Source organism: Oncorhynchus clarkii, chromosome 26 (assembly GCF_045791955.1).
Source record: "Oncorhynchus clarkii lewisi isolate Uvic-CL-2024 chromosome 26, UVic_Ocla_1.0, whole genome shotgun sequence".
In the NCBI taxonomy this organism is placed as follows: Eukaryota; Metazoa; Chordata; class Actinopteri; order Salmoniformes; family Salmonidae; genus Oncorhynchus; species Oncorhynchus clarkii.
The window spans coordinates 30,690,640-30,715,040 of record NC_092172.1 but is presented as its reverse complement, the minus strand read 5'-3'; the positions used below and the strand labels follow the sequence as shown (position 1 = coordinate 30,715,040).

Genomic DNA, 24,401 nt, shown 5'->3' with positions numbered 1-24,401 from the left:
ACTCACCTTTAACAAAAGACAGTACTGTAACTCCATGACTGAAACTTTTTATTTAGAAAAAGACATAAATAAGTCACGCACTATAGGGAACAGGGTGCATTTGCAATGCAGACCATGTCTAGTCAATCATCTCACACTGTAGCACCACTGTCTGTAAAGCCCTGAAAAACATTACATACCATCTCAGACACAGATAGAAACCTACACAGACAGACCAAGGATATTTAACTACAGGCCTGGAGGACCTGAACACTTCTGGTTTTCATCATCTCAGAGACGGGACACATGTACTCTGGCCGGCCAATCAATTAGCAGGTAGAAAAGAATCGGGCAGTAATGTGGACCTCTGGGCCTGGAGTAGAAGAACCCTGTTTTTATAAACCATAAATGGATGTGTAACATGAGACAGAGAGAAAAAGGTAAAAAACTACAAAATAACAATGAAATCTGCCAAGGGGCAATGCAAAGATGGCAACTTAACATTTTTATTTCATATAAATATATTAATGTATGTTTATTACACTAAAAAATATTCTTGCCACACACACACACACACATTACTTGAAGTAGAAAGGCAAGAGGGACATTCATAAAAACAAGTCAGGACACTAAGCAGTGGACAAAATGATGGGGTTTGTCCCCAAATGCCACCCCATTTCTATATAGGTCAGGGATATTGAAATCTGGACCAACAAGCCAGTTCCACTGTTGATTTTCATTCCTCCCCTCTTACCAGGAACGGCTTTAGACCTGAGACACCAGTTGGGTGCCATTAATGATCAGGTAGAACAGAAAAGCAGGACTACTTCAGAACGTCAGGCTTGGATTTGAATAGCCCTGAGATAGGGATGAAGTCCCCATTTGAGAAGCAGCCATCCACATCTAAATGGTCATCTTTGTAGCTGCACGGTCAAACAGAATGCAGCCATCCACATCTAAATGGTCATCTTTGTAGCTGCACGGTCAAACAGAATGCAACCAACCATAGTAGTCCAGTTGTGGTCAACACAACATGTGGTCCCTGTGCGCTCGCTTTGACAAAATACTATATTTTAATAACATAACAGCGGAAAGATATGTAAACTAATAATATTCACATATTCCATCATTTCAGAAGGCCTTTAGTTTGTTGTGGTACAATCTCTAGGTATGACTGAATCATAGAGTTGGTAATAGTTGAAGGTATTACTGCAGACTGAAAGATGTGGAAACATTCAGTTGATGAATGAAACTAAACCATGTAATGGAATCCTGCTTCAGTGTGACACATGGGCGTAACTCACCAGGGGGTGAAGGGGGACATGTCCCATCCACTATTCAAAAAAATATATTTTGGCCCTAAGTTAGTCTCTCCCCCCACCTCTCATTTTCAAGACAGTGTTTTGCCCCTGTTGTGACACCATTTAACCTATTGAAGACCTACCACACGGCCATCACTTTGAAATGAGACTGATGATGCAGCAGGGCTTGTGCTGTGTGTTAGCGGACCAGGAGGAAGGTTAACCCTGCGATGCCCACGCCAGCAGCAGCAAACAGGGCAGTCTTCATGGACGAGTCCTGGTTCACCTCTCTTGCTGTGTGGAAGAACTTACAGAAGCCCTCCTAGAAGAGAAGATTAGATCCATATATTTTATTGAACACTTATTCAGGTCACGATGGTGTATCAAAGGACCAGGCTAGAGATCAAAATAAGGAAGTCAAGAAACTTAGTTCAATACTGCTCAAAAAGCCCCATTTCCTCTCGTGTTTTCAGACCGAGAAACAACTGCCTGCGGACAGTCCCTGCTATAACAGACCTGTGTCGTGATTAGTAAGGCAAATCTCAAAATGTGGTTGTGTTCATCAGTCTATTCGTTGTTCTGATCCAGACCCAGCTGGTTGTGTTCATCAGTCTATTTGTTGTTCTGATCCAGACCCAGCTGGTTGTGTTCATCAGTCTATTTGTTGTTCTGATCCAGACCCAGCTGGTTGTGTTCATCAGTCTATTTGTTGTTCTGATCCAGACTAGTTTTTGAGTATTAACGATTGTTGTGTGGTTGGAGGTCACTAGACTGTTACGTTAGAGACGGTACACACGGCTGTTGGGACCAGCTGGCTAGGGGGGGGGGGGGTTAATTCACAAAACCAGTCAACAAATTGAGCTGCAGCTGTTGTTGCTACCCCAGCACTACAGTCCTATGTTGTTTTGGAGTACCCCAGTAACCCCACTACCCCTGATCCACTTTATATGACTATACTGGCTGTGTTGACCTTGGACAAACCCTCTTTAAAGTGACAGGTAGAACTTTGACCTCTCAGACAACCAGGGTTTATAGTCCACACCACAGTAAAATCACTCTGTATTGACTGAAGTGTTATACATTTATAAATCTACTGTGACACAACAGCTTAAAAAGGCAAATTTGGTGGCCTCCCGGGTGGCGCAGTGGTTAAGGGCGCTGTACAGCAGCGCCAGCTGTCACACCAGAGACTCTGGGTTCGCGCCCATGGGGCGACGCACAATTGGCCTAGCGTCGTCCGGTTTAGGGAGGGCTTGGTCGGTAGGGATATCCTTGTCTCATCGCGCACCAGCGACTCCTGTGGCGGGCCGGGCGCAGTGCGCACTAACCAAGGTTGCCAGGTGCATGGTGTTTCCTCCAACACATTGGCTTCTGGGTTGGATGCGCGCTTGGTTGGGTTGTGTTTCAACCTTCGTCTCTCCCGAGCCCGTACGGGAGTTGTAGCGATGAGACAAGATGGTAGCTACTAAACAATTGGATACCATGAAATTGGGGAGAAAGGGTTTAAAAAAATATATTTTTTTTTAAAGGCAAATTTAGGGCCCCAGAAACAATTTTCAAATGGGAATTTTCCATTGAGGTTCAATCCAGAACTACATTGACACTTTTACAGTAATTTAGTAGACGCTCTTATCCAGAGCGATTTACAGGAGGAATTAAGGTTAAGTGCCTTGCTCGAGGGGACATCGACAGATTTTTCACCTAGTTGTCACTAATCTGTCTGGGAAACTGTCCCCCAATATTGTCATATTTCTTGTACCACAAAAATCCTGTGTTTTAAGCAGTCATTTCTGGATTAGACCAGAACATTGTGTTGGTAGCACAAACACAGCAGCCACATAGCAAGAAGCCACAAGGTGTCTGAAACAGACATTATTGACAATAGAAGGTGTCATTGTCCAACTGTTTCTCTTAGCTTGACAGAGAACTAGTGCTGCTGACATGAGCCCAGATTCCCATCTCTAATTCCCACCAGCTTAATCAATGATCCTGTGTGTGTGCGTGCATATGTGTCCATAAGCGCATGTGTGTGATGCTTACTGCTCAAACCTACCCAGCCTTTGTTCTCCAGCATCCAGTCACTCTTCTCCTCTCCTAGGTAGTCTGCTATGGTCTCCGCCAGTGCCCTGCAGCTCTCCTTCCCCCCCAGCTCCATGCCATTACCCAGCCCCTGGTCTGTGTCCTCTCCCTGTAGTTCTCTGACCAGCACACCAGTGAAGGTGAACAGAGAGACCACCCTCCCCCAGTTCATCTGTCCATCTCCCACCAGCTCCTCCATCACCCTCCTCAGACAGGCGCAGGTGTCCGGCCCGCATTGGCACAGGAAGCTGTGTGCCAGGGCATGGAAGCGGGCCCGGTGCTTTGCCTCCATGTCACGGGCCTGGCGCCGCATGGCTGCAGCCGAGTCGCTGGGAGGAGGACCAGGCGGGGCTTTCCGGGACCCACTGGCAGGGATAATACTGCAGACAGACAGGTAGTCCTCTGCTATTGCCAGGGTTTCTTTCCACAGCCCGCATGACATGGTCTACAGGAAGACATACAGTTAATACATCATCTATAGCCTATATATCAGAAAGGGCCTCTGCTACACAGTTTTTTTCCACAGGCAGCACGACATGATAAATACAGGAAACACTATCAATACATTATCACATGCAGTTAATTTCTCACAGCCCACACTGCAGGGGCTAGACTATAGAGGAAACATTCTCAATATTCATATTGTTATGCCTAAAAGGTAATACATTATACAGCAGGCTTCTCTCCACAACCCACCCTACATGGTCTATTGGAAACAACCTCAATCTAATCCCAAAGAGGTGACATCCTCTGTGCAATACCAAGTAGAGGCTTGTACTCAAAACTGAAAGCAAAGCTACGTTTTCCAATGAGCTGCATAGCCCACATAGCAAGCTTGAACTAATCTGTAAATAGAACGGTACACAGTTGGCTAGGTAGCTTTGTAACTAGCTAGCTAAATAACTGGCTATGTGAGCAAGCCAGTCAAATCTAATTTAAGAGCCCTTTAAGTCTGGATTAATTCAGGACGAGGCATGAAAGAAACAAGGGTTGTAGCTAGAGCTAATACGTTAGCTAGCTACAGTACCGTATAAAGAAAACTGAATTGACTTGAACCTTGACATATTTGTACTTGCTAGCTAGCTTGACTGTCAAATCGAAAGCAAGTCACACACATCGCAATCTAGCTAGCTAAATTAACGTTAAGTGGTTGGATTGTTTTACATTTTCTTGTCACCATCAACATTGGAAAATAGATAACCAGTCATGGTTTGGATATGAGTAAGTAGGGCTTCTCGTTAGACATTTCTGGCTAGCAGCTGAAAGCTAACTAGTGTAGTACTGATTGACACAAAGGACCAGAGAAACCAAGGCAGCGAACAACATCAGTGGCTCAAACCGCATCGATCCATTCACTCAATCTGTAAAACCGAAGCTTGATACGCTTATCCAAGAATAGTTGAAGAAAAATAAATCGCATATTCTAGGTAGGAAAAAGTTAACAAAAAGCTCACCCTCCCAGCGATCAGACAGCTTTCTCCACGTACAGACGGAAGGAGGATCGCTGTCATCAACCGTATTTCCGCCTCACCAGGCTCTCGCCAGACTTTATACTCACTAAGCAACGTCACAAAAATGGCATTTCCCTGAATTGTATTGTTCCGCTAGAAGAGAATCAGATGTCATGGAAATAACGTTACCTGTCTCCATATCATCATCCTCTTCGTCATTTCCATCATAACCATAGGATAAAACAAACTTGTAAGACACCAGTAATCAATAATTTAAATAAAATGTATTTATTTCAGAAGAAGACTATGATTACAAATGAACAATACTTCAAACACTCCCTCTTTCTCCCTCTCTGGCTAGCCACAGTCTATGGCCTGGTTTTATATAACAGTAGTATTGCGCTTTAGATCTGAGCAAGTTACAACCTGGGCAGACTAATTGACTGGTAAACTACAGACTGTGAAGCAGGTTTAAAGGGGGACTAGGGAGCATAAAAACGGCAGTGAGTTAGCTTCTATACAGGAAAGTCAGTACTGCATGGCATTGGCTAGGACCTGCTGTAGAGGAAAACTGCTCAACTGACTTTAGTAATACAATAGTAATAATAATTGTAATACTGCTCATAATAAAGCTTTAGGACCTCATTGACCTGATGAGCATTTGGTATAGTCCAACTTCAGTCAAACAAATAGTCTCTGTGAGTCAAACCTAGATAGTTTATTATTGTGTGTAACTGAATATAGTTTCTATAGGCAGACTCTTTCTGCGGCAGGGTGTGCTCCATGGGCACTCTGGGTCGACTGGTCACATGACTCTGGTCCTGACCCTTAACCTCTGACCCCTGACTTCCAGGGGTTCAGTCTCGCTCTGATGACATCAGCAGCTCTAGGCCCAGATCTGTTCGAGAAAGAGCACAGAACATCAGATTGTATTCAATAAGACATTTAAACAACAGCATTTGTCAAAAAGTATATTACAGGTACCCGGTGCAGACCCCAAAGAGCAGGCAGCAGCATAGTGACAATGAAAAACTCCCTGGAAGGAAGAAACCTTGATAGAAATCAGATTTTTGGGGAGATGGAGAATCCCCCTTTGTCAGACCGGTGTAGATTATGAGGCAGAGCAACTCGGAGGAGAAGTGGCCCTGTGTGGCTCTGTTGGTAGAGATTGGCACTTGTAACACCAGGGTCTTGCAACGCCAGGGTTGTGGGTTTAATTCCCACGGGGAATCAGTATGGGGGGGGGGAGTATGAAAATGTATGCATCCACTAAGTCGCTCTGGATAAACATGTCTGCTAAAATGATGTAAGTGAGATCACCAGAGGGAAGACTATGGCTGTGTTACTATACTTCCACAGACATTAATGAAGAACAACTACTACAGTATCTCTCAGTGGTGGTTTCCACATCCTATATTGTGGCTGTGCCTGTAGTGGAAAACAGAAGTATGTACTGTGGGGATAGTCTGACGCATGACTCTGCAGAACCAGGGTTTTCCACAAATAGGTACTCTCAGCCTCTCCCCCTCTCTCTAGCCCATGTTGTATCACATCCGGCCGTGATTGGGAGTCCCAAAGGGCGGCGCACAATTAGCCCAGCGTTGGCCGGGGTAGGCCGTCATTGTAAATAAGAATTTGTTCTTAACTGACTTGCCTAGTTAAATAAAACATTTTTTTTTAAATAAGGTGTTGTCCCTCCTTGTTTCAGCTCCCTTCCGACCCCCCTACCCTCTTGTCTCACCCGTAGAGTGTTGTCCCAGGACCCGGAGCAGAAAGCAGTTCCATCAGGAGAGACTCTGAGTGAGCTGACTCTGTTCTCATGGCCAAACAGGATGGCTACTCTGGTCCCCTTCAGGACGTCCCACACATTGATGGTGTAGTCATTATAGCCAGCAAACAACAGACGACCTGGAGGAGGGGTGGAGAGAGAGAGAGAGAGAAAGATGGATACAGAGATAGAGGGGTAGAAAGGGTCAGATTCTAGAATATTCTCCAATATGCTGGAGGACATCACAGAACAGATGTATTACAGTTTAAAGTGCATTTGACAGAGGCTAATAGAGTGGATATAATGAATAATCAATCACCTCTAAGTTACATGGAATCCAGTTTTGGTAAAAATGTAGTAAAACTCCAGATGGCAGAGTGGTAATTCCCTTTCCCACATATTAACTGCATTAAATTCCCCTCTTGGCTGAAGTGTGATCTCTATCACAAGTTTGATAATAAACTGTCATCTTTATACAGCCATATAAAAACTAATACTAAAGACTTTGTACCTCTACAATTATATAACACACAGAGGAATAACATTTTTGGGGATAGAATCCAGTCTCGGCCTACACACAAAATCAGATAAGATCAAATTTATTTTACCTTTATTTAACCAGGTAGGCAAGTTGAGAACAAGTAATCATTTACAATTGCGATAAAGCAAAGCAGTTCGACACATACAACGACACAGAGTTACACATGGAGTAAAACAAACATACAGTCAATAATACAGTATAAACAAGTCTATATACGATGTGAGCAAATGAGGTGAGATAAGGGAGGTAAAGGCAAAAAGGCCATGGTGGCAAAGTAAATACAATATAGCAAGTAAAACACTGGAATGGGAGATCTGCAGTTGAAGAATGTGCAAAGTAGAAATAAAAATACTGGTGTGCAAAGGAGCAAAATAAATAAATTAATTAAATAAATACAGTAGGGAAAGAGGTAGTTGTTTGGGCTAAATTATAGGTGGGCTATGTACAGGTGCAGTAATCTGTGAGCTGCTCTGACAGTTGGTGCTTAAAGCTAGTGAGGGACATAAGTGTTTCCAGTTTCAGTGATTTTTGATAAATAAAATCCCTTGACCGCTATAAAGGCCGTGGCAGTATATCTATTGCATCATCACACCCGGTAAGAAAGAAAGTGAAAGAGGCAAAGTGAAGATGGGAAAGATTGCCTGGCACAACATCCAATAATAACACAACAACACCAGTAAATGTCAAACAGCATTATTGTAAATGTGTTCATGATCGGGGGACCAAAAGATGTTTAGTTGACTCTAGTCTCTGTTGAGAGGAAGCTAATAAAGAGGTATTATCTGTCAAACGGTTGCTGACTATTGTCCACATCTTACCACTAAGAGAGAAGTCGACACTGGCGGCTCCAAACATTATGCTGTCTTTGGAGTAGATGGACACTTCCCGATCAGCCCTGAGATCAAACAGACGGCACTGGAACACACAGACAATCAATGGGACATTTTGATTTGATTTTTTATTTAACCCATTACATGCTAGTTGTTGTTTCTGTCTGTGCTGTGAACTCAAAGGCCCAGCATATTTCCTAATGAGAGACAAAGTTACATTGTAATTTTCCCATGATGTACAATAAAGTTATATCGTAATGTATTGTATTTTTCCTCCTTGGCCTGAATAACACTTCTTAATACAAACCTGTGTAGTAATGTAAAACAGTGGGATGCTTTGACACATGGACTGTATGATGTGAAAGAGCGGTCTTTGACCAGTGACATCACACTAAGATAATCAATTCTCTCCCAGAGATTCTGTTAACTGAACGGTGTTATTGAGACAGTGTCCGACTGCCACACACAACCCACAGAATCACATCAAAGGTCCATCATCTGTCAAGTGACACCCTATTCCCTTTATAGGGCACTACCTTTGATTAGAGCTTTTTGGTTGCAACTCTGTGGCTTTGTTCAAGAGTAGTGCACTAAGTAGGGTGTATAAGTGTGCTATAAGTGTGTTATAAACTCACGGTAGAGTCGTCAGAAGCAGAGGCAAAAGCATCGCCACTGGGGTAGTACCTGGAGAGAGAGGGAGAGCGATAGCGAGAAAGAGAGAGTGTGAGAGGAGTAAAAAGGTTGATGTGTGCACTAAGCTGTATGAAAGCCTAGTGGTTAGAGCATTGGGCCAGTAACCGAAAGGTTGCTAGATCGAATCCCTGAGCTGACAAGGTAAAAATCTGTCGTTCTACCCCTGAACAAGGCAGTTAACCCACTGTTCCTAGGCCGTCATTGTAAATAAGAATTTGTTCTTAACTGACTTGCCTAGTTAAATAAAGGGTAAATAGAAAACAATAATAAAAAGGGTTAGGTTTAGGGTCGATGGATGCTGTTAGCTGTACTATAGAGATTATGTGGATACTATAAGGATAGGTGATCTGTAGACAGTGAAGCTGTGTAAAGGGTTAGGTTTAGGGTCGATGGATGCTGTTAGCTGTACTGTAGAGATTATGTGGATACTATAAGGATAGGGGATCTGTATACAGTGAAGCTGTGTAAAGGGTTAGGTTTAGGGTCGATGGATGCTGTACTATAGAGATTATGTGGATACTATAAGGGATAGGTGATCTGTAGACAGTGAAGCTGTGTAAAGGGTTAGGTTTAGGGTCGATGGATGCTGTACTGTAGAGATTATGTGGATACTATAAGGATAGGTGATCTGTAGACAGTGAAGCTGTGTAAAGGGTTAGGTTTAGGGTTGATGGATGCTGTACTATAGAGATTATGTGGATACTATAAGGATAGGGGATCTGTAGACAGTGAAGCTGTATAAAGGGTTGATGTGGATGCTGCTACTTACTTGACACAGTTGATGTCAGAGTCGTGGGTATCAAACGACTGGACGTTCTGCCCTGAGCGCAAGTCCCAAACGTTAGCCTTCTTATCAGAACCCTGGAATGAACAAACATACATGTTAGGGGAGGGACAGAGAGATAGATAGATAGGAGACACACACACACACACACACACACACACACACACACACACACACACACACTGACCCCGGAGACGAAGGTGTTTCCAGTCTCAGAGGGGGCGAGGTCCAGAGTGAGGACATCAGCAGAGTGACCGTGGAAACTCTGCAGCAGCTGACCACTCTCCACGTCCCACAGCGCACTGGTACCGTCCCCACTGGATGTCAAGATCTACACACACACACACTTTATCAGGATACTGAAACACACACACACACACACACACTTTATCAGGATACTGAAACACACACACACACACTTTATCAGCATACTGAAACACACACACAGCAACACACTTTATCAGGATACTGAAACACACACAGCAACACACACACTATCAGGATACTGAAACACACACACACACACACACTTTATCAGGATACTGAAACCCACACACAGCAACACACACACTATCAGGATACTGAAACACACACACACACACACACACTTTATCAGGATACTGAAACACACACACACACTGCAACGCACACACTTTATCAGCATACTGAAACACACACACACACACACTTTATCAGGATACTGAAACACACACACACAGCAACGCACACACTTTATCAGCATACTGAAACACACACACACACACACTTTATCAGCATACTGAAACACACACACACACACACACACACACACACACACACACACACACACACACACACACACACACACACACACACACACACACACAGCAACACACACACTTTATCAGGATACTGAAACACACACACAGCAACACACACACTATCAGGATACTGAAACACACACACTATCAGGATACTGAAACACACACAGCAACACACACACTTTATCAGAATACTGAAACACACACAACAATGTATTCTTAAACATGGGGGAATGTGTGATCCTACTACCCTTTTGTGGTAGTTTGGGGTAATATAACTAATCTACGGCCATTACACAGAGCTGGTTAACTACTGGGGTGTACCCAGCTAACGCACAACGTTCTGAGAACCATACGTTTCCTAGAACTTGGTGAGTGAGTGGTTGTGCCATGGTTATTTTGCATACAACCTTCCCACAACTTTCTGGGAATGGTGCAGGATAGTTGCTTGGCTTTGAACATTCTCAACACATTTAAGGAACTTGACAAAAAAACATAATTGTATTGGTATTTCATTACTTTAACAGAACATTTCCTAAAAGTTCAAACATGGTTACATTGCATTTCAATTTTGGTAATGTTCTTGACATTGGGAATGTTCTCAAATAATTAAGAGAACGTTAAGAACCAACGTTCTTCTGTGTGAATGTCAGTACTTCAGCATAACGTTTCCTACAGGTTTCCTCATGGTTCTATTTAAAGTAAAGTTCTCAAATTGAGCCGAGAACGTTAAGAAAAATTACCATAAAAACTACAAGAAAACTTTAGTAATGTTCAGAGAACATTCTAAGTTAGTTATTTAAAAACATATACATTCTGTTCTTAGCATCAACAAAACTCTCTCTATCCTCTCTTGTTAAGTGTGTTCAGGTGTGTTGGCCGGCCCCATTAATTGGCCACACCTTATCTTAATGAGTGCTTATTTCCTTTGAAATGGGGTCTGTTTGAATAGACAAAATGAACAGCTTTGTATGTGTAAAAAAACATGGCATGCTAGCTCCATCCTGGTGGGGCAGTGGACTAATTCCATGGATAAAGAACATTAGATTATAGGTTCAAATCTCATTGATGCAGTGACACAAAAAATGCATGTGTTTGCATGATTAATGACTAAGGAAATTAATTTCTACATTTTCAATCATGCTTGGACTTCAAAAAAGTTAACCCAAAATAAGCTAGCAGAAACATTCAGTGAAAGTTTTAAAGAAGTTATTCTAAAACCTCCAAATAACCTATAATGTCTATTCTCACAGTGTTAAGAAAAGGTTCAAGGAATCAGAGTAAAACGTTCTCACAACCTCCCTACAACCTAAAAATAAACATTCCCAGAACAGGCTAAATGTTATTTTCTGTTCTCAGAACATTTAAATAAAGAAATCTGTTTTACCGGTCAGGAAACGTATGGCTTCGTTCTCGCAACCAACGTGAAGCCAAAAACATACATTCCTACAACTTTCAAGGAACCAAATGTGCTAACTGTGTATTCACTAGGAACCAAATGTGCTAACTGTGTATTCACTAGGAACCAAATGTGCTAACTGTGTATTCACTAGGAACCAAACGTGCTAACTGTGTATTCACTAGGAACCAAATGTGCTAACTGTGTATTCACTAGGAACCAAATGTGCTAACTGTGTATTCACTAGGAACCAAATGTGCTAACTGTGTATTCACTAGGAACCAAATGTGCTAACTGTGTATTCACTAGGAACCAAATGTGCTAACTGTGTATTCACTAGGAACCAAACGGTTGATATGAAACATCCCCGTCAGACAATAATGATATGAAAGTGAGACTGAACTGAGATTGACTGGGGCAATGTAGTCTCGACTCTCCACAGCCCTGTGCTTTTTTCCACACACACACACCACACACACAACACACACACACACACACACACACACACACACACACACACACACACACACACACGTCTTCACAGCTCAACACCCACCAACAGACCCCAGTGCATTAGGGAGACGTAGATTGTGTGTGTGTGCCCTTAGTTTTCAGCTCTGACAGATAAAGGCCTCTTAATGTCTATTAATACACTCACAATGGACGGCCATCTCTCTCTATGGGCCACTTCTCTGTTTCCTCTCCTCTCTCTCACGCTTTCTCTCATCACCTTCTCCTCATCCGGCTATAATTCTCAACAGTTCCTCTCCTGTCTAGCAGAGATGAATTATTAACAGCCTTAAACATCTAATATTTCCTTCCTTCTATTCCTCCCTCCCTCTATCCATTCACTCCTCCTTGTTCTGAAAATCTCAATTTCCTTCCCTCTCCTCATTGTGTTGTGTGTGTCTGAGTGTGTCTATGTCTGTGTGTGTGTGTGTGTGTGTGTGTGTGTACATGTATGTGTGTGTCTAGTCCCTAACTTGCATGTCAGAGTTGGTGAAGGTGCAGCCGGACAGGTAGTTGGTGTGCATGGCAACCGACTTCTTCTTGGCCGCCAAGTTCTCGTCCTTGTCCAATGAGAGAGGGTACACTGAGCACTTATTATCCAATCCCCTGTCAGACAGACAGACGAGAGAGAGAGATTTGTAGGGCATTACTTTAACATCAAGCCCTCAAGCCAGTACTTCAGCATCAAGCCAATACCTTTCTTGGGGCTAAGGGGTTAAAGGTCAGAGGTTAGGGTGAGACTCACCCACAGGCGATGGCACAGCCAGAGGGGGCGTAGGCACACGCCATCACCCACGTAGTCGGCATGGTCACTGCATGTTCCTAGAACACAGTGTGCATATACATTAACGTAAATAAGCCTGGTTAAGACCGCTCCACCATGGGACTGAATTAGGCTGCCATTAGTGCACTCACACACACTCCGGCTGCTTTTACTAACCTTATTGGTGGTGAAAGCATCCCATACGATGACCTTCCCATCCTGGTAGACAGAAGACAAGGAAAATGAATGAAGAAGGGAGGAGAGAGGGGAGAGAAGGGAAGAAGGGAGGAATGAAGAGGAGGAGTAATTGATATAAGTGGAGTCAGGGAGTTCAGCACCATGGACAGGGTTGTGACCAAAACACACTAATGACAGTTGAATAGAAGGAGGATAGGGGGATAGGGTGGAGAGGGAGGAAAAGAGAGCAGTTCGTGTGTGTGCATACCTGTGAGGAGCTGACAATGCGTCGTTTGTCTTTGCACCAGTCCATACAGAGCACCTTGTTGCCATGGCCCTTCAGTGTCCTCCGAGTCTTCATGTTTAACTCACCAAGAGCTTCCGCCTTCTCAGCTACCTTCTCCACTACACACACACACACACACACACGCTGTTAAAAACTCTAGTAATGACAATGAATTGTCGTGTAAATGAATAGATAGGATATTTATTTGATCACCCTGTTGCAGGAAAACTTTGCTGCAATGCTCTCTATTAACTATCTTCTGGTAGTTTATCTAATGCGCTTTCATGGCCACGGGCAAATCTCTGGAAATTACATATCAGATGATTTTTGGCATGAATATCAAATTCAATTAGGATATAATAACGGATATAATAATAGTTTCTGCATAACTTTCATGTTTAGGGTACAGACAGTAAACATTATGTGCATCGCGAGGCCGCTCTCCCTCCCATTAAACTCACACTCCACATCGTGCAGCTTCTTCCGCTCCTCCTCGAGCTTCTTCCTCAGCGTCTCGCTCTCCGCCTTCAGCGACTTCAGAGTCTCGCCGCTCGCAAGGCCCTGGCACGCCATCTTTAGAGAGGAGGAACGAAAGAAGGGAACGGGGAAAGGACAGAAAAGGGAACAGCAAGAGCAGATGTTTTTAGTCGCGCGCTGGCTGCGCCCGTCAAGGCGGCTCTGCCTTCCTACAGCTGGTGCGTATTCATTACGCCGATTCTGTTGCAAAACGTTTCTTAAACGGAAGCAAACGGAACGAAACGGAGAGACCTACCTGCATTTTTCCAATATGAACTCTAGTTTTTGTTTGGACTAATGAATATGCCCCTGATGCTGCTGCCGCGCTGATGTGCTCCTTCTCCCCCGCTCTCTCTCCCTCCTTCCCTGTCTCTTGTCTCACTCGCTCTCTGGCAAGTCTCTACCTCTCTCTCCCTCTTTCTATAGCTATGTTTTTCTCGCTCCAGAGAAGCCACTATGACTGTCTTTGGTAGTAATCGTACTAAATATAGCCTAACTTTCCTCTAATAATGTTCATTTAAATACTTGACAGAAAAATCACATTTCATATTTTATTTTACCACATTGCAGTTTCCTTGTTTAAATGTATGTTATTTTCCTTTGAAAGGTGTTTTTGCACCTATTGTTGTTTAGAGAAGTGAAAGACAAGGTTGCTGTAAGTGTGGATGAGCTGCCAGAGAGAAGGGAGTACAGATAAAATGAGGTGGGGAATTCATCCAGGAATGGTGTGTGTGTGTGTGTGTGTGTGTGTGTGTGTGTGTGTGTGTGTGTGTGTGGAAAGAGGCTCGCTGCTACTGTATATCAGACAGATAGGGAGGCTGCATTCTCAGATGGGGTCCTCTCCAACCCCCTAAAAATACATCAAGAATCTCAAATCTATCCCTATTCCCTGGGAATTTGTGAAGATCTTAAAGGATTGTATTGGTCCAGGAAGGAGCCGTTAGATTGGTTAGAGTCAGAGGTTAGAGGTCATGGGTAAAGAGACGTACAATCTCCATGCATAGTGAGCAGTAGTTGATGGGTTCAGTCTTGATGTATAGATTCATCAAGGGGCGGTTCTCTGAGCAGCTGTCACACGGCCCGAAGGTGATGGCCAAAAACGTCTGGTCACACATGGCTGCAGCTGATTAACCACAGACCTGTATAGAGGAGAAAAGGAACACAGTGTCAACATTCAGGTATGAGAAATAACACACATACACACTGTTATCGATTCACCTGAAGGGAGCATTGCTATTTTGTGTATGTGTGTGTGTGTGTTAGAGAGAGAGTGTGAGTGAGTGAGTGAGTGTGAGAGAGAGAGAGAGCGTGAGCTAGAGAGATAGGGAGAGAATGTGTGTATGTGTGAGTCAGTTAGAGAGAGATAGTGAATAAGAGACAGAGTGAGAGGATTGAGGGAGTGAGAGTGTGTGTGCAGGTGTGTGTGTGCTGACAGCTGTGTTGACGATAAGCAGTGGGGAATCTCCCTCCTGCCTGATCCAGCTCAGAGAAGGAGAGAGCATTAGGCCTATTTTAGGAGATGCATGCACACACACACTTGGATGTACATTATTACACCGTATAATGGTGGGGATCGGTAACTGCCACTGATAGTGATAGTCTGGGGAATGAATCATAGACATGCAGAGCTGGATATGGACCTGCAATATACACCGTGTAGAAATAGAACAGATATATAATGACCTGCAATATCTATCTGTTCTATTTCTGCAGTGTCCATATTGCAGGTCGTACTATTTCTATAGTGTCTAATGAACTGCAACATAGACACTGCAGAAATAGAACAGATAAATAATGAGCTGCAATATACACATAGAACAGATACAGTTGAAGTCGGAAGTTTACATACACTTAGGTTGGAGTCATTAAAACTCGTTTTCAACCACTCCACACATTTCTTGTTAACAAACTATAGTTTTGGCAAGTTGGTTAGGACATCTACTTGTGCATGACACAAGTCATTTTTCCAACAATTGTTTACAGACAGATTATTTCACTTATAATTCACTGTATCACAATTCCAGTGGGTCCGAAGTTTACATACACTACATTGACTGTGCCTTTAAACAGCTTGGAAAATTCCAGAAAATTATGTCATTGTTTTAGAAGCTTCTGATAGGCTAATTGACATAATTTGAGTCAATTGGAGGTGTACCTGTGGATGTATTTCAAGGTCTACCTTCAAACTCAGTGCCGCCAAGACCTCAAAAAATAAAATTGTAAACCTCCACAACCTTCATCCTTGGGAGCAATTTCCAAATGCCAGAAGGTACCACGTTCATCTGTACAAACAATAGTACGCAAGTCTAAACACCATGGGACCACACAGCCGTCATACCACTCAGGAAGGAGACGGGTTCTGTCTCCTAGAGAAGAGCGTACTTTGGTGCGAATCCCAGAACAACAGCAAAGGACCCTGTGAAGATGCTGGAAGAAACAGGTACAAAAGTATCTGTATCCACAGTAAAATGAGTCCTATATCGACATAACCTGAAAGGCCGCTCAGCAAGGAAGAAGCCACTGCTCCAGAAATGCCATAAAAAAGCCAGACTACGGTTTGCAACTGCACATGTGGTCAAAGATCACACTTTTTGGAGAAATGTCCTCTGGTCTGATGAAACAAAAATAGAAAACACCATCCCAACCGCAAAGAACGGGGGTGGCAGCATCATGTTGTTGGGGTGCTTTGCTGCAGGAGGGACTGGTGCACTTAACAAAATAGATGGCTATATAAGGAAGGAAAATTATGTGGATATATTGAAGCAACATCTCAAGACATCAGTCAGGAAGTTAAAGCTTGGTAGCAAATGGGTCTTCCAAATGGACAATGACCCCAAGCATACTTCCAAAGGTGTGGCAAAATGGCTTAAGGACAACAAAGTCAAGGTATTGGAGTGGCCATCACAAAGCCCTGACCTCAATCCCATAGAAAACTTGTGGGCAGAACTGAAAAAGCGTGTGTGGGAAGCTTGTGGAAGGCTACCCAAAACGTTTGACCCAAGTGAAACAATTTATAGGCAATGCTACCAAATACTAATTGACTTCTGACCCACTGGGAATGTGATGAAAGAAATAAAAGTTTAAATAAATCATTCTCTCTACTATTATTCTGACATTTCACATTCTTTAAATAAAGTGGTTATCCTAACTGACCTAAGACAGGGAATTTTTACTAGGATTAAATGTCAGGAATTGTGAAAAACTGAGTTTAAATGTATTTGGCTAAGGTGTATGTAAACTTCCCACTTTAACTGTATAGAATGACTTGCAATATCTATCTGTTCTATTTCTGCAGTGTCTATATTGCAGGTCATTATTTATCTGTTTCTACACGGTGTATATTGCAGTTCATTAGGCACTGCAGAAATAGAACAGATACAGTGCCTTGCGAAAGTATTCGGCCCCCTTGAACTTTGCGACCTTTTGCCACATTTCAGGCTTCAAACATAAAGATATAAAACTGTATTTTTTTGTGAAGAATCAACAACAAGTGGGACACAATCATGAAGTGGAACGACATTTATTGGATATTTCAAACTTTTTTAACAAATCAAAAACTGAAAAATTGGGCGTGCAAAATTATTCAGCCCCCTTAAGTTAATACTTTGTAGCGCCACCTTTTGCTGCGATTACAGCTGTAAGTCGCTTGGGGTATGTCTCTATCAGTTTTGCACATCGAGAGACTGAATTTTTTTCCCATTCCTCCTTGCAAAACAGCTCGAGCTCAGTGAGGTTGGATGGAGAGCATTTGTGAACAGCAGTTTTCAGTTCTTTCCACAGATTCTCGATTGGATTCAGGTCTGGACTTTGACTTGGCCATTCTAACACCTGGATATGTTTATTTTTGAACCATTCCATTGTAGATTTTGCTTTATGTTTTGGATCATTGTCTTGTTGGAAGACAAATCTCCGTCCCAGTCTCAGGTCTTTTGCAGACTCCATCAGGTTTTCTTCCAGAATGGTCCTGTATTTGGCTCCATCCATCTTCCCATCAATTTTAACCATCTTCCCTGTCCCTGCTGAAGAAAAGCAGGCCCAAACCATGATGCTGCCACCACCATGTTTGACAGTGGGGATGGTGTGTTCAGGGTGATGAGCTGTGTTGCTTTTACGCCAAACATAACGTTTTGCATTGTTGCCAAAAAGTTCAATTTTGGTTTCATCTGACCAGAGCACCTTCTTCCACATGTTTGGTGTGTCTCCCAGGTGGCTTGTGGCAAACTTTAAACAACACTTTTTATGGATATCTTTAAGAAATGGCTTTCTTCTTGCCACTCTTCCATAAAGGCCAGATTTGTGCAATATACGACTGATTGTTGTCCTATGGACAGAGTCTCCCACCTCAGCTGTAGATCTCTGCAGTTCATCCAGAGTGATCATGGGCCTCTTGGCTGCATCTCTGATCAGTCTTCTCCTTGTATGAGCTGAAAGTTTAGAGGGACGGCCAGGTCTTGGTAGATTTGCAGTGGTCTGATACTCCTTCCATTTCAATATTATCGCTTGCACAGTGCTCCTTGGGATGTTTAAAGCTTGGGAAATCTTTTTGAATCCAAATCCGGCTTTAAACTTCTTCACAACAGTATCTCGGACCTGCCTGGTGTGTTCCTTGTTCTTCATGATGCTCTCTGCGCTTTTAACGGACCTCTGAGACTATCACAGTGCAGGTGCATTTATACGAAGACGTGATTACACACAGGTGGATTGTATTTATCATCATTAGTCATTTAGGTCAACATTGGATCATTCAGAGATCCTCACTGAACTTCTGGAGAGAGTTTGCTGCACTGAAAGTAAAGGGGCTGAATAATTTTGCACGCCCAATTTTTCAGTTTTTGATTTGTTAAAAAAGTTTGAAATATCCAATAAATGTCGTTCCACTTCATGATTGTGTCCCACTTGTTGTTGATTCTTCACAAAAAAAATACAATTTTATATCTTTATGTTTGAAGCCTGAAATGTGGCAAAAGGTCGCAAAGTTCAAGGGGGCCGAATACTTTCGCAAGGCACTGTACATAACCACAATCTGATACAGACAAATACTGTATAAATACATAGTTGGCTGTAACATATACATAAGGGTGGAGATATTCATTACACACAGTAGAAATAGAACACTACATTACACACAGTAGAAATAGAACACTACATTACACACAGTAGAAATAGAACACTACATTACACACAGTATAAATAGAATACTGCAGTCTACACACAGTAGAAATAGAACACTACATTACACACAGTAGAAATAGAACACTACATTACACACAGTAGAAATAGAACACTACATTACACACAGTAGAAATAGAACACTGCAGTCTACACACAGTAGAAATAGAACACTACATTACACACAGTAGAAATAGAACACTACATTACACACAGTAGAAATAGAACACTGCAGTCTGCACACAGTAGAAATAGAACACTACATTACACACAGTAGAAATAGAACACTGCAGTCTACACACAGTAGAAATAGAACACTGCAGTCTACACACAATACCCCATAATGACAAAGTGAAAAAAAATACCTTATTTATTCAGACCCTTTTCTACGAGACTCAAATTGATTGGACATGACTTCGAAAGGCACACACCTGTCTTTATAAGGTCAATAAGGTCACACTGACTGAACTCCGAGTTGCTCTGGGGAGATGGGAGAACCTTCCAGAAGGACAACCAGCTCTGTAGCACTCCACCAATCAGGGATTTATGGTGGAGTGGCCAGATGGAAGCCACTCCTCAGTAAAAGGCACATGACAGCCCACTTGTAGTTTGCCAAAAGCCACCTAAAGGACTCTCAGACCATGAGAAACAAGATTCTCTGGTCCGAAGAAACCAAGATTGAACTCTTTGGCCTGAATGCCAACGTCTGGAGGAAACCTGGCACCATCCCTACGGTGAAGCATGGTGGTGGCAGAATCATGGTGTGGGGATGTTTTTCAGTGGCAGGGACTGGGAGACTAGTCAGGATTGGGGCAAAGATGAACGGAGCAAAGTACAGAGAGATCCTTGATAAAAACCTGCTCCAGAACTCTCAGGACCTCAGACTGGGGCGAAGGTTCACCTTCCAACAGTACAACAACCCTAAGCACACAGCCATAACAACGCAGGAGTGGCTTCGGGACAAGTCTCTGAATGTACTTGAGTGACCCAGCCAGAGCCTGGACTTAAAACCTGATCGAACATCGCTGGAGAGACCTGAAAATAGCTGTGCAGCAACGCTTCCCATCCAACCTGACAGAACTTGAGAGGATCTGCAGAGAAGAATGGGAGAAACTCCCCAAATATAGGTGTGCCAAGCTTGTAGCGTCATACACAAGAAGACTTGAGGCTGAAATCGCTGCCAAAGGTGCTTCAACAAAGTACTGAGTGAAGGGTCTGAATACTTACAGTACCAGTCAAACGTTTGGACACACCTACTCATTCAAGGGGTTTTATTTATTTGTACTATTTTCTACATTGTAGAAGATCAGTACTAGTGAAGACATTAAAACTAAGAAATAACATATGAAATCATGTAGTAACCAAAAGTGTTAAATCAAAATATATTTTATATTTGAGATTCTTCAAAGTAGCCACCCGTTGCCTTGATGACAGTATTGGCCAACTGGAAAGTGTCTTCACTGACATTTTCAACCTGTCCCTGACTGAGTCTGTAATACCAATATTTCAAGCAGACCACCATAGTCCCTGTGCCCAAGAACACTAAAGTAACCTGCCTAAATGACTACCGACCCAACCTGTCTGTAAATGACTACCGACCTGTCTGTCGCCATGAAGTGCTTTGAAAGGCTGGTCTTGGCCCACATCAACACCACTATCCCAGAAACCCTAGACCCACTCCAATTTGCATACCGCCCCAACAGATCCACAGATGATACAATCTCTATTGCACTCAACACTGCCCTTTCCCACCTGGATAAAAGGAACACCTATGTGAGAATGCTGTTCATTGACTAGAGTTCAACCCCATAGTGCCCTCAAAGCTCATCACTAAGCTAAGGACCCTGGAACTAAACACCTCCCTCTGCAACTGGATCCTGGACTTCCTGACGGGCCTCCCCCAGGTGGTAGGGAACAACACATCCGCCACGCTTATCCTCAACACAGGGGCCCCTCAGGAGTGCATGCTCAATCCCCTCCAGTACTCCCTGTGCACTCATGACTGCATGGCCAGGCACGACTCCAACGCCATCATCAAGTTTTCCGATGACACAGTAGTATGCCCGATCACCGACAACGATGAGACAGTCTATAGGGAGGAGGTCAGAGACCTGATCGTGTGGTGCCAGGACAACAACCTCTCCCTCAACGTGATCAAGACAAAGGAGATGATTGTGGACTACAGAAAAAGGAGGACCCGAACACGCCCCCATTCTCATCAACGGGGCTGTAGTGGAACAGGTTGAGAGCTTCAAGTTCCTTGGTATCCACATCACCAACAAACTATCATGGACCAAACACACTAAGACAGCTGTGAAGAGGGCACGACAAAGCCTATTCCCCATCAGGAGACTGAAAAGATTTGGCATGGGTCCACAGATATTCAAAAGGTTCTACAGCTGCACCATCGAGAGCATCCTGACTGGTTGCATCACTGCCTGGTATGGCAACTGCTCGGCCTCCAAACGCAAGGCACTACAGAGGGTATTGCGGAAGGCCCAGTACATCACTGGGGCCAAGCTTCCTGCCATCCAGGACCTCTATATCAGGTGGTGTCAGAGGAAGGCCCGAAAAATTGTCAGACTCCAGCCAACCATAGACTGTTCTCTCTGCTTCTGCACGGCAAGAGGTACCGGAGCACCAGGTCGAGGTCCAAAAGGCTTCTTAACAGCTTCCACCCCCAAGCCATAAGACTCCTAAATAAGCTAATCATTTATCATCTATGTATAGTCACTTTAACTCTACCTACATATTACCTCAACTAACCGGTGCCCTCGCAATTATTATTATTTGTATTTTTTTTACCCCTTTTTCTCCCCAATTTCGTGGTATCCAATTGTTGTAGTAGCTACTATCTTGTCTCATTGCTACAACTCCCGTACGGGCTCGGGAGAGACGAAGGCTGAATGTCATGCGTCCTCCGATACACAACCCAACCAGCCGTACTGCTTCTTAACACAGCCCGCATCCAACCCGGAAGCCAGCCGCACCAATGTGTCGGAGTGCACCTGGCAACCTTGGCTAGCGCGCACTGCGCCCGGCCCGCCACAGGAGTCGCTGGTGCGCAATGAGACAAGGAGATCCCTACCGACCAATCCCTCCCTAACCCGGACGATGCTAGGCCAATTGTGCGTCGCCCCACGGACCTCCTGGTCGCGGCCGGTTACGACAGAGCCTGGGCGCGAACCCAGGGACTCTGATGGCACAGCTGGCGCTGCAGTACAGCGCCCTTAACCACTGTGCCACCCGGGAGGCCGCCCTCGCAATTTGACTTATTTTACTGTTGCTGTTTAATTATTTATTACTTTTATTTTCTATTTATTTCCTTAACACCCCCCCCCCCCCCCCCCCCCCCCCGCCTTCTTAACTTCTTAAAGCATTGTTGGTTAAGGGCTTGTAAGTAAGCATTTCACTGTAAAGGTCTACCTGTTGTATTCAGCGCATGCGACAAATTAAATTTGATTTGAGTAGTAAAAATACAGAAAAACCCTGGAATGAGTAGGTGTGTCCAAACTTTTGACTGGTACTGTATGTAAATGTAATATTTCATATTTTTTTATAAATTAGCAAAAATGTATAACCTGTTTTTGCTACGTCATTATGGCGCATTGTGTGTAGATTGATGAGGGGAAAAAACTATTTAATACATTTTAGAATTAGGCTGTAACCTAACAAAATGTGGAAAAAGTCAAGGGGTCTGAATACTTTCCAAAGGCACTGTATATAGTATATTGTGGGCTGTAAGACATACACAGTACTAGAGATAAACACACAATTGTAGAAATATAACTATATTATTAGGAAGTTAGTAGCTGCCATTGTGCCGTTGAGCAGGGCGCTTGCTGCTATATGGGAAGGGCCCGTAAAGTAAGCATTTCACTGTTAGTCTGTACCTGTTGTTTACATCTGACAACAAACATGTTATTTTATTAGAATATTACCCCTACATAACTCCAGGTTGACCTTGTGCTCCTCCCACAATTGCCATTTTTGCTCCGGTCTTGTCTGCCTATTGTCTGAACCATGGGTCTGAGGGGTATACTACAAAGCAGGGTCAATAAGTTAGCCAGCTAACTTTGATAAATAACTATTGGTTTTCTGGTTAATACAATTTTTTACTTATGATCGGACTTTGTGTTTTTGGTTGTTGAGTAAATTAGAGTAGTAGACCATGCCCATTTACAAAACGAACATGAATATTTCTAAATATTTAGGTAAGTTAGCTGATCATTGATCCTAGGTTGATATGTAGTATATTTGTTATATGCTAGCCATGTGGCTATTTTGATCAGTAGCCTTAGGAATGCAGGATGCGCTGCTCCCAACCCCCAGGACAGCACAGAAACACATAACAACATACAGACACTTCCAAGGAGCACAAGGTCAACCACAATGCAGCACCCCTGGAGCTATGTGGGGGTTATGCCGGAGCGAGTGCCTTGCTCGAGGGCACAACGGTAGTGGATGGTACCCACAAACTTCCTATACTACTGTACACCGTTCCGTACTGTACTAGCCACATGCTTAAAATAGAGACTGAGAAATAGGCTTTACTGTTACAGTGTTGATAGTGATCCACCTAACACTAAGCCCTATACAGTCCATGTATGGCTTTTCAGTGGTCTATCAAATTCTCAAAGTAATATCCTAAATACATTACTGAAGGCCATGTATATTGAGTTATAACTAAGTCAACACCTTGTCATTATTTAAAATCAGTCCATCTCATATTGTACATGCTTACAGATCTGATATGCCTTAAATAGAAAAAAATTGCTGATCAACTGTTTCCAACACAACTGCATGACATCATCATAACAAACGTATAATATAGTTCTTACCTAATGAGGGAAGTTGGTTTGTCTGTCAGACGGTATGCTATCCTGAGGAGTGTTTTCCAACGTTAGTTAGAGGATTGGAGGGCAGGGACAGAGAGGGAACACTAAGCTACTTACCAAGGGCTTTGACCACGCCACAGTATTACCCTCAGGTACAGACCAGGGTCACGCCCCAAATGGCACTATATCCCCTTTAAAGTGCACTTCTTATGTCCAGAACCCGATGGCCTGGTCAAAAGTAGTGCACTAGAAAGAGAATATGGTTCCATTTGGGATGAAGCCCAAAGTATTACGACTGGATAGAAGCTGTCCCTAATCACTGGTCCAAGGTCAGATTGTTTCACCTCCACTAATGGTAAATGTTATTGTTGGTGGTAATGTTATCTGATCCTAGATCTGTTGTTAATAAGGGCTGTATTACTTGTTCAGGCTATAGGTCAGCTAGCCACTGGACGGTCTGAGGGCAGAAATAGTTAACGTATTTAATATGAACTTAAAGCTAAAATTCCATGGCAGA

The 24,401-nt window shown here is 43.3% G+C and overlaps 2 protein-coding genes across 4 annotated transcripts; both read right to left on the bottom strand.

The window, feature by feature from the left end:
- Positions 1 to 31: 31 nt before the first annotated feature.
- Positions 32 to 5,086, bottom strand: LOC139385301 (anti-apoptotic protein NR13-like). Of its 2 annotated transcripts, XR_011628930.1 has the most exons (4): positions 4,814 to 4,942; positions 3,334 to 3,804; positions 1,424 to 1,602; positions 243 to 368 (listed from the first exon to the last, which is right to left on the bottom strand). XR_011628930.1 is itself a non-coding variant. In XM_071130457.1 (3 exons), exons 1-3 carry the CDS (start codon positions 4,868 to 4,870, stop codon positions 1,480 to 1,482), a joined length of 651 nt encoding a protein of 216 aa, XP_070986558.1. In that variant the 5' UTR covers positions 4,871 to 5,086; the 3' UTR covers positions 32 to 1,479. The 2 variants fall into 2 exon arrangements, 1 of the variants encoding a protein (XP_070986558.1); XM_071130457.1 differs by having other exon boundaries at positions 32 to 1,602; positions 4,814 to 5,086.
- Positions 5,080 to 24,038, bottom strand: LOC139385300 (guanine nucleotide-binding protein subunit beta-5b). 2 transcript variants are annotated; one of them, XM_071130455.1, is made up of 13 exons: positions 23,888 to 24,038; positions 14,867 to 15,016; positions 13,823 to 13,934; positions 13,344 to 13,480; positions 13,076 to 13,117; positions 12,881 to 12,957; positions 12,609 to 12,741; positions 9,614 to 9,757; positions 9,412 to 9,503; positions 8,585 to 8,633; positions 7,938 to 8,034; positions 6,552 to 6,718; positions 5,080 to 5,708 (listed from the first exon to the last, which is right to left on the bottom strand). In XM_071130455.1, exons 2-13 carry the CDS (start codon positions 14,990 to 14,992, stop codon positions 5,697 to 5,699), a joined length of 1,188 nt encoding a protein of 395 aa, XP_070986556.1. In that variant the 5' UTR covers positions 14,993 to 15,016; positions 23,888 to 24,038; the 3' UTR covers positions 5,080 to 5,696. The 2 variants fall into 2 exon arrangements, with proteins under 2 accessions (XP_070986556.1, XP_070986557.1); XM_071130456.1 differs by lacking the exons at positions 14,867 to 15,016; positions 23,888 to 24,038 and adding an exon at positions 14,134 to 14,316.
- Between the last annotated feature and the right edge of the window lie 363 nt (positions 24,039 to 24,401).